Source organism: Nestor notabilis, unplaced genomic scaffold, assembly GCF_000696875.1.
Source record: "Nestor notabilis isolate BGI_N333 unplaced genomic scaffold, ASM69687v1 scaffold661, whole genome shotgun sequence".
Lineage (NCBI taxonomy): Eukaryota > Metazoa > Chordata > Aves > Psittaciformes > Psittacidae > Nestor > Nestor notabilis.
Window position 1 is genome coordinate 1 of NW_009913122.1, and position 15651 is coordinate 15651.

General features: G+C 37.9%; 1 protein-coding gene across 1 annotated transcript in view; it reads left to right on the top strand.

Moving 5' to 3' along the window:
- Window positions 1-173: 173 nt before the first annotated feature.
- Window positions 174-15651, top strand: part of CFAP58 (cilia and flagella associated protein 58) — a 57854-nt gene continuing 42376 nt past the window's right edge. The window contains exons 1-6 of the mRNA XM_010022778.1: window positions 174-428; window positions 5365-5513; window positions 7294-7450; window positions 9495-9689; window positions 11878-12015; window positions 14316-14475. Coding sequence (XP_010021080.1) covers window positions 318-428; window positions 5365-5513; window positions 7294-7450; window positions 9495-9689; window positions 11878-12015; window positions 14316-14475 — 910 coding nt within the window. The 5' untranslated portion in view covers window positions 174-317. The remainder of the gene's footprint in view (window positions 429-5364; window positions 5514-7293; window positions 7451-9494; window positions 9690-11877; window positions 12016-14315; window positions 14476-15651) is intronic.

A 15651-nucleotide genomic window follows, 5' to 3' on the forward strand; every position in this document is an offset into this window, starting at 1 on the left:
TTTTCTGATTCTCCTCCCCATCCCACTGGGATTGGGGGGAGTGAGTGAGCACTGCATGGTACTTAGTTGCAGGCTTGGGGTTAAACCATGACATGGGGTTGTGAGATGTTAAATTCCTCCTATGTCTTGATTATCTATTTCATTTCATTCAGTCTTGCAAACCATATCTAGATGAAAATGCATTTGAAGCACTGGAAAAAGACTTCCAAGATGTCATCAATCACCTTAAGGGAGATAAAGCTCTGGAAAAATTCCAAATAGAATACGAGAAGCTCCATACTATTCTGAAGAAGTCTCATGAAAATGAAAAGCGTCTCATGGAGAAATGCAGGAACCTGAATGCTGAGCTTGTGGTGAATTCATCTAAAGTAGCTACGCTCACAAAGCTCTCTAAAGATGATCGGGGAACTATATCATCAATGAAGACGGTAATGTTTTGAATAGAATTAAAAATGATCTGAAATTGTTAAAGAAAAGCATGGTAGTAAGAGAAGTATCTATAAGAACGCTCTTTTATGTAGAGAACTAGCTGGAGGACTAAGTATAGAGCTGGCATCTCCAGTTCTTTAACCTCTGCTGTGCAATCAATCGCTTTTTTTCTTCAGCCTGGTATGTTTTACAGGTCTCAGTCAAATTCCGTGTTTATTTGCACTAAACCAACTTTATCAGCTTTCAAGTACGCACTAATAATTTTGTTTAAACTTTCCCTCTGTAAAATAGCACATTTTCAACTTAATACACGGTTTTTGATTCATTAGTATTTCCGAAGGGCTGCTTGGATGTCAGCTGCTGCCAGAACATAAAAAAAAAATTACTTATTTGCTGAAATACAGATTGTAGACCAGGGAAGTGCCATCAACCCACATAAATAAACGTGGTTTTATTTTTTTTCTAAAGGGATCCTTTAGAGCATTTCAATGTGATTTTATCAATTTAGTCTGATGTGTTCTTTGTTATTATTGATTTGAACTCTGTCGAGTCAAAGAGTGTGACTTGCTAAAAACAGTCAACGTTTTTAGCCTTACAGTGAAGTTTGACTAGCAGAAACATAAAGCTGCCAAATGATCAGAAGACTGTGTTTCGAACTCTTTACAAAAACTTACGCTGTGGTACCTGAACAGGCTTTAATTTAGTGGTTAGTTGAGAAACCTCAATGCCTTACAATCAAGTGATTTGTTCCAATAAAGTAAATTCAGTCTAACAATCCAGAGTGATCTATGAGCACTACATAAATAAAAGTTCTTTGAAATGAAGTTTCTTGTCCTTATAATTATTAAGAAGATAACACTCAGAGTAAATAGAAATAGGATGCTGTCATCCTATGACTGCAGCCTGCAAGCCCATGGTACTCTCAAGGAGGAGGAGGAAAACTCCATAGAAAATCTTGTTGTTTTTCATTGCTGCTAAGCAAAACCTAGTAGGTGGGTGTCAGGAACCACAGCGATCCTTTTAATTTTCTTTCTGCTATTACATGGCAAGACTTTGTGAACAGTAGCAGAGACAATCCTTCAAGATGTTCCCAAGCTGAGAAGGCATTGTCTTAGTAATGTCATAAAACTGGGGAGGGGAAGAGTAGGAAAAATAAGAGCCTCCAGTTTCAGCAGCTGATTTGAAGCTCAGGCAAAGTATCAATTCTAGTGGTTTTCTGTGGGCCAAGAAGAGAGCACTGACACTTTTTCAGTTTGGTTATAAGAATTAGTCTTCCCCTTAAACATTCAGGAATTACTTGGATGTTGTTTAAAATGTTTAAATGTTATGTTTTGGGAGTTTATTTGGTATACCCTTCGTATTCCACATTATTCTCCTTTCTGAAGGGAAGTTCCATTACAGCTGTAGTATTTCACTACAGTTTTACTAACATTCAAACAATGTGTTTTGTGAGTGTCCAAGGCAAGTGATGAGGCAAGTTCAAGTGGTAAAATAGCGAAGATAATATTCTTCAGTGCTAAATTAAACAAACAATCTGTTCCTCTGTTTCATTATTTATAAAAGCTAGGAGAATCCTGGTGGGGGTGTTCCTGTCAAAATGGAATAGCTCCTTCAAATTAAGGCCCTAAATCTTGGTGATCTGATAGATCATCAGGGTTACAGGTGCACAACTTTCCTCTTCTAGGTCATTGTTTCATAGACAAATAAAAGCTGCAGAAGCAAAATTTTTCTCCATGTGAAGCTTGGTTGTAACCAGTAGGATAAGTAGGACAGGGGTTAACTACACAGATCAGGGGCTGGTAGGACCCAGGCCACTGATAATCAATAGCTGTTAACTGCCTGATGGTTGCTTAGTGCTCTGGTTTATAGTTTTAATAAACCGAACATAGCAGTCTGCTGTTTACAGTCATCAAAGGAGCAAAGGGTCAAGCTGGACATGAAGGGAATGCAGTTCTCTTTTTTCATTGATAGAGATACTGATCCACAGGGTTGCACGGCAAGAATGATGGAATGGGAATTTATAGGAGCTGATATTGCCCTGCTTGGAATTACCAAGTTTTCAATTTCCAGGGGGATCAATCCAATACACTAAGAAAGCATTTCAGTAATTAGCAGTTTCTGAGCAGTGAAACTGATGTGATCTTTTGGGGTACTTAATGAAAAGAAATTAAGGCAGTCACATTTCTGAATTCTGCTTCACAATTTCCAGAGTTCCAGTACTTCTCCACAAAACTTTCGGATGATTCTAACTGCAAACATCCAGTGTACTTCTGTCTTTAACTATACACAGATTGCAATGCAAGTTACCTACCTAGCCATGTACTGCAATTACCCAGTGATGCTGACACACTGCATTCTTTCGGTTCCCCTCTCCACTGAAAAATAATGTGAATATTTTTGCAATGAAGGCTTCCACCAGCAAAATTTTCCTCCTTTTTACTTTTGAAGTTGAAGGAAGCAATCTGTTGATGAAGGTGAAATCTGTTGAATTCAAGGTGAAAGACACAACCAAGAAACAACTACAGAGAAGCCCAGTTTTGCTGATGCTAAAGTCTGTAGCAAATTCTTATTTAGATTTTGCTTATTAATGGGGCCATCATCTGTGCCTGCTAACTTTACTGATCAAAATTGATTTTATCGATACAAATTCAATAACATTGTTTTTACCCATCAAAAGCAAGATAAAGTTCAAAAAGCGCAGCCTGGGGTGATCTGAAATCACTGCGTATCCGAATGGCCTCACTGGCTCCAGGGATCACTGCTGTGAATACTCACCAGAACAAACTACTCACTGAAGCCAGTAAGACCTCTCAGAGGTCATATTGATTTTATTCACCAGTTCTATCCCCCAAAACTCCAATCATAATGATTTAATTCACCAATTTTAATCACAGTCTAATCAGCCAGCAGGAAGCTTTGATTTAAGTAATCAGCTTTAATCTTATTTTCCATTTGCATTTTTCTAGAGAAAGGTTGGTTGCCTCTTATTGGTTGTCAAATCTGAAACATGTTTATTTACAGCTATATTTTATGCTTTTCTGCCAGTCAAGATGATACACTATATCTTCATGCTGTTATTTCAGCCTAGTGTGCATTTATTTAAATTTCATAATTGAACATTTTTATGTAAGATAATAATGAATGGAAAATTTAATATTTACCAGATGATACTTAATACTTTCTGTGTGATCATTGCAGCATTTGAATGGAAATTAGAACTCAAAATGTATAAACCAAAAGTTGACTTTAATATTTAAACCTGTTTAAATATGCTTGGTGCAGAAGTGAAAAGCACATCTTTTGAACTACATTTTGAACTAAGTAATTTACTGAGTAATGAAAATACTGGTTTTCGGTAGTGAATTTAATTGACTATAATCTCCTTCAGTATTTCTGAACAAGTAAAGTCCTCTGCCTGACTTTTTTAATAGGTTGAGAAAAAAAAAGAAGAGCAAACATTCCTGATCTTTAAGTTCCAGATGGTTTCTCAAATTCGGATATGCTGAACCAGATGAATAAATAAAAGGAAAATGTATTCCCTCTCTGGTTTGAAGAGGCCACAGATGTTATATTTTGTGTTATCATTTCAGCACATTCTAGTAGCCTGTTACTTCTGCTGGTTTAATAGCTTCAATTTTTAATTTAGGCAGTAAACAGCTAAGTACTACATTTGATTTTAAAGAGTTCAATAAATATATTAATATACCATCGTATAGGTGTCATCATTTTGAGTTTAATGTTAAATGGGGTTCTTTTAGAACCAGAGATGTTAATTTCAATAAAGAACTGCTGTAAACAATCTGATATAAATGAAATTATTTTATATTCTTCATGTTGGAGGTGTTTTCAATTTTTTTTCCCTGTCCCATTTTCATATGATGCAAGTAGCAGTTGAAAGGCATATTATGGCCTGATGTAATGATGCTGCTATCCGGCTCTGCCTGGGGAGACCCTAGAGCTAATATAGAGCTGCACAGCCACACTAGGAGTCTAAATCTGTACATGTCCATCAAGTCCAGGACTCCACCAGGCGCCAGCTGAGAAAAGAGCGTGGGAGAGGACATCATGCTGTGATTTGCAGCTCAGGGACTTCTAGTGTCAAAAGTAGTGTCTTCATTATTTACTGAGTCTTTGGGAACTTTTCTTCCAGTCCAGCCACTTTCTGAATTTACTCATTTTTTTTTTAGCACGGGATTCTAGAACTGGTAAGAGCTTGGTTTGAACCTGGCAAGGAATAAACCTGCTCTGTGATTCTTAAGGATCTGATTCAAAGGAGAGAGATACAGAGGAAGTTAGAAAAATTGAGTGAACCTTCCTCCCCTATCCTGTTCTATCCCATTTGTGGATATCAACCCTGGGCTTGTAAGAGGCTCATGAGCCTGTCATTAAAGTAAGTCCCTGTGCTGAAATTTGGCATAAGAATTGTAGCTTGTCTAAATATATAGTTAAAATAAAAATACACTAGGTCCTCACAGATGAAAATGAACAAAGGAGGAGAAAAGCCCAGAGTACCATCTTTTTCTCATCCAAATCGAATTGAATGTTCATTGTCATAACAGCTAATAACATTTGTACAGACATAAGTGAGCTATTTAAGCAGGTAGTACCTTTGTGGGCACTGAATTTTCAGTAAATTTTTAGGTGTTAGTAGGTCTGACATGACCAAAACCTCATAGAGTGAGATTTGATAATGTTCCAATCTGTGTGTTAAGGAAAATGTATTAAAGCTTTTGTGGTGTAAATTAACATAGCTCAAAATGTTTGCTATGCCCTCATACAAAAGAAAACACACCTGGTGTGGAAAACTATTGTGAATCTAAGCATGAAAAGGCATGAAAATCCATTTTCTTAGTTAACCAAAATACAAGGCAATTAATTTGTTGTTCATTTTCAACACAATTTAATTTGTGTAATTGTTTTCAATTTCATTCCTAGGAGATTGACAGGGCCTGGAAAATGGTGGATACAGCCTATGAGAAGGAGCAGAGAGCAAAGAAAAAGATTGCTTCACTGCAAGAGGAAATTGCACGCCTCACTAGTTCAGTGGAGCAAGGATCTGGAGCATCCCTAGGACAAGACCACAAGTAAGTTTTTCTCAGCGAGGGGGAAATCCTGATCTTATTTTCTGTCATTCTACACCTTGTTTAGCCATTTACACACTACAAAGACACTGGGAACCAGAAAGAGATGTCTTTCCTGCCTTTTACTTTTCTCAGGAGTGCACATTTATTGGTCCACATGTTTATGCAGTAAGCAAGTACAGAATCAGTCTCTGAACAAGTTCATTCAGTGTTGGATTAAGCTGGGAGATCAAATAAAAATCAATATTATGCACTTTCTCAGTATCTGTCGTATTGTTTTATCTGACTAGCATTTCAACATACTCTGTCTTTGAGAATAGGATCCTGTCAAGATTTTACATGTGGTGGCAGCAGGGTCAAGTAGATAAGTCAAGGAAGCAGGAGACTTGATTTCTGTTCCCAGCTTTGTTATAAGGCATGATCACTGTTTGTATTCTTGTTTGTATTTTGTATTTACATACTTTCAAGACTGTGGGTTTTTTTTACTGAACACCTGTGCATAGAGGGACTTAGTGTCAGGTGGAGCCTCTGGCTGCTGCAGTGTGCAAATAATAATGATCCTCAGGAGCTGCTCAAAAGCCCTCTAAAAGCTAGTGTTTGTAGTATCAAATCCTTAGACTGTGCTTATGCTGTAAGTTGAAGTCTAAATTCAAAGATGAGATAAATATACTGGCTTGTGCACTTTCTGTGGAGATTGCTGGTGGTTCGCCCAGCTGGGTCTGGCCTAAAATTCCCACACTATGTAAGGTATTTATTTATGATAAGCATTCAGGTTATGTATAAGCCATGCTCATCTCCCCATGCACTGCATACCCAGGCTGCATAAACAAGACTTACTGTGAGCAAGGCCTTTAGTGTGCTCAAACATTTCCCTTCGAAGGAATTTGCCAGCACATAAACCACCTGAAGGCATGAAAAATCCACTCCTTCACCTTTTGTCCCTGAAATGTTCTGGGCCTGTGTAACAGGTTTCCTTGGATTTAAATGCTTGGTCATTAAGCCTTCCCCCAGCATAACTCTCTGAAAGCAGCTCTCTGTGGCTGCTTGTAGCATTTTCCTGCAAGAGCCAGGAGCTGCTTACTGTTTCCAGCTGCTGCCCAGGCTGCTGAGACCTGCCTAATTAAAATCTCTTCTTAAAGTTCCTTCTGTATTTCCCTCTAGTTCCATGCTTAAATACTTTGTCCAGTGACAAGGGGACTAGACAACTCCTTTGGAGGTTTTCAGCCCTATAGGGCTGAAAGTGCTTTAGTCTTTTAGAACTAGAAGGCTGGTTTTTAAGGTTGAGCTTGAAGCCGCACTGCTTCGACTTTCTTTCAGATTGAAAATGCATCCAAACAAGGGAGACTGGTTTATTCTTACATTAGGTACTATAAGACATAACTTAGTTAGGTGCCCAGTCAGGTAAGCTACAGAGAGACTGGTTACAACAATGTGACATTTTTGGTCCCCTAGTAATTTCGCAATAGGCAGAGGAAAAGGAATTTTGTTCCCTGATACCTTTTTGGGAAACCAAAGGTTTCTTCATATCCATGAGGTGTGATATAACAAGAAAGAGTGATTTATTGGACTAGGTTAGCTTTAAGGCTACTTATGTTGATGGTGCCTGCATCCACAGTAGACAGCATATAACTCAATTGACCAGCAGAGCCTTAATCCAAGAGGAGTTTAAAATGAAACAGATTACTTTAAAACTGCTGTTTCTCACAAAAGATCTTGGTCTGGCATAGCAGGAAGAACAGAAATGGCCTGTGACACTGCCTGGCTATTATTTCCTTGCTTCCAGTATCCGGGATTTGCTAAAATATAAAGAAGAGATAACAAAGGAGCGAGACCAACTGTTGTCAGAAGTTGTGGAGTTACGTCAAAGTCTAACTCAAGCCACAGAACAGCAGCAGGCTACAGAGAAGGCAAAAAATGAGGCAGATCAATCCATTATGCAGGTCAGTACAGATCACCAGGTGGTGATTCTAGGCTTTATCCTTAACCATTCTCCACACTTGCAATTGATCTCCTTTGACTAGTATGCTACTACCTGTTCTTTCACACCTCAAACATTTTCAGGAGTGCTCAGAAAGGAGTCTATTGTGAATGACTTTTATGTTTTTCTCTACTCCTAGGTTATGTCCTTTGCAAAGTGTAATGTCATGTACCAGCTGCTTCCATAGCTTCCCAATTGCCTGAATGAGGCCAAGGTTCCTTTTCCAGAATCATTGTTACCTTTCATACTGGAGATGTCAGGGACTTTTCTGCATTGTAAATCCTTATGCTTCCAAAGAACCATTTGGAATGTAGACCTGGAATAGAGATCCTAGGTCCCTTGCTGTTGGCAGTGGTTGCCATATGGTGCCTACCATCATTTTTAAGAATGTATCAAATTCTGACTTCAAAGCTAATTAAACTATTTCCTCCCCTGCTTTTTTAATGGGAAGCTTTTCTAGAACATCACTTTTCTATGGTTAGAGACCTCCTACTTTTCTTCACACTGATTCCTGCCTACTGTTTCTCAGCTTAAATAATTTTTCACCTCACCACTGTCTGTAAAGAGCAGTCATATTCCATCTCAGCTTTACTTTTTTTGTCTCCTCTTTAGGTTAGGTTTTCTGTTTTCCTGACCATCTGAGTAGACAGTTTTACTTTACTGATCAATCTGTATAGCTTCCTTTAAATGCGTATAGAAGCTAGAGATACAGAAGACTGAGGATCAATAGTATAGCCACTGAATGGAGAGAAAGTAGAAAAGAATGGAAAATGGGATGCAGAACTCTGATACATAAAATATAAAAACAAAATAATGAGGAATGAAAGAATTTAAAGCAGAATATAAATAGGGGCTGGAGCAAGACAACAGGAGAAAAGAAAAGCAGAAAAGAACACTTAAAGAACAGAGAAGAGATAGAAGCAGCATTTGATTTACAGGTTTTTATTAATCACATATAGGAAAGTAATGATCATTCTAGGTTTTGTGCACAGCATCTGTTTCTAAAGCAGATGGCTGGGAGTGTATTACAAGACAACATAAATCTTTGCTTTTCTGACAGAATTGTGGGCATGGGAGAAAAGAGAGAGGATTGAAACTCCCATCAAAACTTACTGAATATTGCCAGCTTTAATCTTCTGATACTCACTTTATTAGCCCTTAAATTTACAGGATAGTTACAGCATTTGTAACTACCCCCCATTCTCCCAGTTCTGGAGAAATTATTCTTTACTTCAGACTGCTTAAATGACAATGTCTTTCTGAAGATCCTGTCAAAGACCCCGTCTGTTCTGGCAACTTTTCATCTGTGGGCACAGAAGAAGAGGAAACTTCAAGCAAAGAACATCTTACAATTGCTGGTCCCTGGCTGAACTGAAAATTTCCATGTGGATCAACCCCCTGTGTCTCCTCTCTGCTGATTCTGCTCCATCACATTTTTGGGGAGGGAGGGAGCAGAAGTCACAAGACAAGTCTATTATATATGAAAGGAAGCTCCTCTTTCAAAGTTCCCACAGAGGAATTTTGAGAACAGAAGATTGATAGCAGTTGTGAAAATGAACACTGGTCTGACATCTCTCTCTTTCCTTGAATATCAGTATAATAAGTGTTTCTGCTGGTGAGACAGAAAAATAAAAATCCTTGCAATACAATATCAAGCCCTAATTAGTTTTAATGCTGCATGCAGAAAGTACCCCTTTACAAGTAACTTACAACCAAAAACACATTTGTGCCACTGCATCTCCAGAGGAATGCTTTTTTGCCTGAATTGTGTCAAGTTCTTCTGTGCGGATGAACTGACTGGTGCTTAATAAATTCTTGTCATCAATGAATAGGTTCCCTAATGTAGAGAACTGAGAAGATCTGGCATATTACATGTAGTAGTGGGTACACTAATATAGAAACTCTTGTTTTAAAAATTAAGCATAGTGAAAAGAGAGGTGAGAGGCCTTGTTTTCCTGAATAAGAGGCAGCAGAACTTAAAACCTTTGTCTTTTCTGTTGTTACAGCTTCAGCAAGACATCCAGGTGCAACAGAATGAGGTAACACGAGAGGCTCGAAAGAAGGAAAAACTAGAGAAGGAGCTGAAAAATCTTCTAGCTGAAATGGATGATAAGCAAACTGAGATAAAGAATTTACAGAAAGATATACAGAGGAATAAAGAGGAACAACTGAAAATGGAACAGCACCTAAAAGAGCAGAAGGTAGGGTACATGGTACACTGTATGCATGAGGTCTAAGCTGTTAAAATAAGAAGAAAATGGAATTTCTTGAGGGGAAAGGGAGATTATTTTAAATCAATAACTTTTAGCAAATAATTATTTTAATATAAATATTAGTTTACTAATAAATAAATATGTAAAGCATGCTGGAAGATTTCAGATAGATTTCACAGAAACCAGTGGTGGATCACAATGATATCGTTAGAGATGGCCTTGGAAAGATCACAGCAAATGAGACACAGTCTATGAAAAGCATGGATGATCTAATGATAGTAACAGGAGACTGCCAGGTTGAACTTCTGATGTATATTGCCAGTTTTGCCACGGATTGACTGTTGTGGCATTGGTAAAAAAGTCATTTTACCTCCAACCCCTTCTTTCTTGACTGTCACAATAATTTTTATCTACCTCTCAAGCTTGGGGAAGAGTTTCCGTGAAAGAGCAGAGAACTGTCTTCGTAAACCTTTTTGATTGATTTTTTCCATTCTGTTTCTAAAAACTTTATCTGGAAATGCCCTAACATAGTGTTCCGCAAGTGTTTGAATTTTCAGGTTTTCAGTCCATTTCCCCTGACTTTAAGAAACTCTCAGAGAAGCAATTTCAGTAAATGGCAGAAGAGATCTCATCACTGTAAACCAGTCCTACCTCAAGGGAAACGTCTTTGGGAGTTGTGTGTATCTTGTAAATTTATTACTTTTATAGCTTTTTTCCGCCTTCAGGTACCTGAATTTGTGAAGGTAGGTGTCTGTGACAACTTTTTGTCAACAAAGAATACTAGTAAAATACTTCATCTAAAGAGCTACGGAGAAGACTTGATTTTTTCTCTGAATATCACTCATTTGATGCAGCTTTTGAGGGCAGCTCCATGATCTACCAGAACAATCACATTTTTTTAAAATAGGATACCTACGTTTCATGGTTCTGTTCCATTCTTCCTCCTCTTTATAGTCCCTTTCAAACTTTCTAACAGCAGATTTTAAGGCCATTCAATTGTCCAAACTATCCTGGAAACCAGTAATTCACATAAAGTTCTGTGTCTAGGCTAATTAATCAGACTTTGCATTGTCTTTGTTACCTGTGCTGGCATGAAGGTGTCTGTGGATGCCCTGCATTGTCTTTTGCAAATAAGCTGTCCAAAACACAGGCTATCCAGCTGTGCATGAGCCAGAGCAGAGATCTGTAAGAGAAAGTGACTCAGCTATTGCAATGTCATTGGATTACTCTTTCTCAACTGAATGGTAGTTTGGCTTGCTTGCAAGACAGTGAAGATGGCTCGATGCAGCTACTATGGGCTTCATCCCACCCATGGCCAAGCCTCAATAAAAAGTCGCCTGAAATACAGTGTTATCCTGACATTTGCAAAACAGGAGATGGTATTCCTTGTTTTTACATTATCTTAGCTTCTGCAGGGGTTCAGAAGAGGGAGATTCCACTTTGAATGTTTGTAAGGGCATAGTACATATTGACTTCATCAGTTTATCACATGTTAATGCTTGAAGTGAAAAATAAGATGCTTTTTCTTTCCTCACTTACAGAGTAATATCTGTTAGGAGAAGTCCCATAAAGCAGAAGACAAGGCTGGCAACTCCAGTATTGAAGTATATGTTCTCCACATAAACCATGAAACTGCCTCTTGCAGGCTTTTGACTGATGACAAATTAGAGAGGAAAATGGCTGTGTCCTGGTCTCAGTAAACCATGTACCCAGAGAAATGTAATCAGCATATTAATGTAGGATTTGCTTGCTAAGAAACAGAGCTTCCCTGCCTTCTGCTGATTGAAGTAATTTGAATCTCATACTCATTTTCAGCAATTATGTGTAGCACGTTGTGTTACGTGATGCTTGCCAAATGCCTAACAAGAAGTAAAATATTTATCTATCACCTGCAAGAGAGACCTGCTAAATGTTTTCCATTTTTTTCCTCCCAGAAAGAAAATTTTGAAATTACACTGGCAGTTATTTATTAGAAATTATCATTTCCCATAGTCAATATGAGCATGTATCATATTTCACATTAGTAATTTCATCAGCGATGAAGAGTGGTTTTAAGCAGCCAACAATCTGTAGCAGCTTTTATCTCCTGGGGAGATGGAAGGTTCTGCCTTCATGTATATATAGATATTATAATGAGATTAAAAAGAATTACTAGGATTGTTCTTTAATCTAACAGATCTTGAATGAAAAAGCTGGTAAGGAACTTGAGCAACTACAGATGAGAAATAGTAAGCTCATACAAGAGAGCGAGCAGCACAATGTGATGTTTGAAGAGGTGATGCAGGACATGCAGCAGAAGACAGCAGAACTGAAAGTAAGTACCAGAAGGTGCATGTATGCTATCAGCTGTGTTCCTCTGATGGCGGTCTTACTGCTTGGGTCACGGATGACCTCAGTTCTTGTACTGAGGCACTCAGCTGAGGAGTTTCTAGGAATAGATCTAGCAGTCACTGGATGCTATTCTTTCTGTGGCTGTAGCATGGTGCAGACGCCAGCCCTGTCATCTGACAGTGGAGCACCTGTTTGCTGGAGGAGCTGTGCTTCCTTAAAACACATAAACCAAGCTGCTCAATACATTATGTTCATAAAGGATGCATGGTACTTTGAACAAGCACGATGGTTATTTTGATAGTGAGATCTGCAGATAAGAGCAATGACTTTCTTGCTTACAGTGATTAACATAATCTGAATGTTGCCAAAACCCTTGACAAATCTTAATAAATTGTGATGACAGTTTCCTGGATAGCTTCCATTGAAGGGAGTTGCTTCCAACACTAAAATTCCCTGTTCCCCAGTATCAGTTGGGAAATGAAATATATGTAACTAAGATGGTGTTTACTTGCTGATATAAATTGTTTTCTTGCCTGACTTTACATTGTTTAATAGTTGTTTTGTACCACTCAGAAGCAGGTGAGTTTCAGCTGGGGAAGGATTAAATGATTCCTGCATATGTTTTTTAGGGTACTTTGAGAACACTTGTGATAAAGAGTAATGTGTAAGTGTTAGATGTTATTACTCTATCTACTGTATCTTGCATTTTGTGCCATCATTGGGGTTATAACACTAAACATTCAGATAGAGAAAAATTATCACGGTTTAGTCAAGTGTAATCAATTCACCTAAATAAAAAGGCAACTGTTAGTCAAAATGATGAAAACTAAAAAACTAACCCTTGACATTAAAACACAGATTATTCTGATCCTTAATGAACTGTATGGCAGGAGCTTGTTTTCTGTTGTTTTTTATTAGGCAGACTGGAGGATATTGTTTTTTACCTATTTGAAAACCAAGTTACTGTCTTTTCCAGATTATCTGGTTTTGTCGTTCCTTCTAGCAATACCATCATAGTTGAAAACTTTACAAACAATGTGTTTGATTGTGACTTTCATTTGGGGCTTTAGAGTGCCAAAAGAAAGATTTCAATTCTATGATCTTATCCTAACTTCAAGTTGATGGAACTTGTAGAATCATACACATGGAATTCAGGGAACAAAACAAAATATAACTTAATGCTTAGTTGGTTTTGTCATTCCTTCTAGCAATACCATCATCGTTGAAAACTTTATAATGTGTTTGATTGTGACTTTCATTTGGGGCTTTAGAGTGCCAAAAGAAAGATTTCAATTCTATGATCTTATCCTAACTTCAAGTTGATGGAACTTGTAGAATCATACACATGGAATTCAGGGAACAAAACAAAATATAACTTAATGCTTAGTTACTAATTAAGCCAATTGCTAAAGCTTCTACGAGCCCCAGTCATGATCTGAGATGCCCTTTTTGTAGGTATTGTGCTTGCAGTTCCATCCTGCATCATGCTGAGTGCCTCCACTGTGGTGTTCACTGAACTGTGAAAGTACTTTATGTGTGTTGAAGGTTATTGTTAGTAAGAACTGAGGATGCTCACACTCTCCTAGAGGATACTCACATAAGTAAGATTCACCATCTTGCAGAATCAGTATCTGAGGCTGTAGGTTGAACACTGTAGTCTGTGATGGCTGTAAAGCCTAACAGTGGCACTGAATTGTATGAGGAAGTTATATTTGCTTCTTAAAAGGAAGGAGATTCATTTCTGTTGTGATTATTGGTCGTGTTTCTTCATAACTAGTTATGCAGTGTTTTGATTGATTATTTTCTCCTCTGATTGCATAGCAAATGAGATGAACTCTACGCTTTACTTTTTCTTTAAAGCCATAGGTTATAAAAGAGATAGGGATAACAGATACCTGCTATTAGGGACATGCAATCTGACCACACTACAGATATCTTTCTTATCGCAGTCACTGTCCCTGATACTTCAAAGGAAATTAGAGCTGCCCATGTTTAATCTGCAGGACTAATTGGGGAGTGCTGTGCAAGGTTTGCAGCTAGGGATTCTTTATTGATCGTCTTCAGCCTTAAAGCATAAGACTGGATCATAATTTTCCTTGCCCTAGCTGGCTTTGCTATAAATTATTTTTAATATTGTTAAACTAGCTAATTACCTTCTCTCAGGTGACCCATGGCACTTATACCTTTGCTTCCTGAATTTAAAGGAATAAGTATATACCAAGTACAGAGGCATTTTCTTTCTGTAGATACTTTCTGTCTCCTTTCTTTATTGCTGTTCTGTAGGCCAGAGAAGAGGAAGTGGCTCAGATGCGCCTTGAAATTTCGAAGCTGAACAAAACAAGAGAGATTCTCCAGAATAAGCTGCGTGCTGCAGAGGAACAGAAAATTGATGCAGCACATGAGAGAAACAACCTAAAAAATCAAATATCTGGACTTGAGAAAGGTATGTGTCTAGCTGATGACTGGATCTGTCTTGTAATTTATTTATTCGGTGTATAGTGTCCGGTTAGGATCATGCTCTTTTAGTGTCTAGAATGAGACTGTATAAATGACATTTGGAATCTATAGCAGCATCTTAAGATCCTCGTAGGCTTATGGAATTTTCATAATGTAGCATATGTGGGGTGAAAATACAACAGACATAACTGAACTTCATGGTGTGCCAGTTGGTGTCATGTCATCCCCGATGCACCTTCACTGATCCTGAACTGACCTGTGAGAGAGAAGCAGTCTTAGAACTTACTGAAAGCAAATGTCATTAGGACACACTTTTTTCTCTGCTTTGATTCTACTGAATAGTTACAGCCAGGAAGTGAATAGGTGCAAACAAGCTGATGAGCTTAGTTCTAGCATGTTCAGGACTTCAGCTGGTCAGTGTGGATGCTACAGCTGTCTAAGTATTGACTTTGACTTGCTAGCAGATCTGGAAAACTTTAAGAAGGAACTTCAAACATTTTTGCTGAATGGAAATTTTGGAAGAAAATGCTTTGGGCCTAATAAAATATTTTGTTTGACTTTTAAAACCAACATTTTAGTATTTTTGAGCATTTAAAACCACCTTTTTAAAAAATGAAAATACATTTCAAAATCAAATATGCTTTGAAATAAACCCAGACACATTTACAAAGTGATTTTTCAGAAAAAAAAAAAAGATTTTTTTTTTTCCCTGAGGTGATATTATGAAGTTGGCAAAATATTAGAGTTGTTGAGACTTTTGGGCATGGAAAAAACCCCTTTGCCACAAATTTCATCTAGTTCAAGTTCACATATACTGGCATTAATGCCTCTGCCTGCTCTTGTTTGTTTCTAGCTTACGTCCTGAAGAGACTGCATGTATGAGATATGAATCCTCACATGTAACTGTATTTATGCAAATTTATGTCTGTTTTTCATGCATCTCTGTGAGGGTGGAAGAGCTTTCCCACAAGTGTTTTGCTAGTACTGATTAAGGTCATGCTCTGTGCTAGAAAGCAGAGAGGAATTTAGGAAATTCAAATCTATGCGGGAATGCCTGAGAATGGCTACTAGTAATGTTTTTTCATCGTGTTTGACACATCACTCCAATGTACTGCATTTCCTGAGTTGCAGTGTTAGTGTAGCAGGTTTTAATTCACTTTAA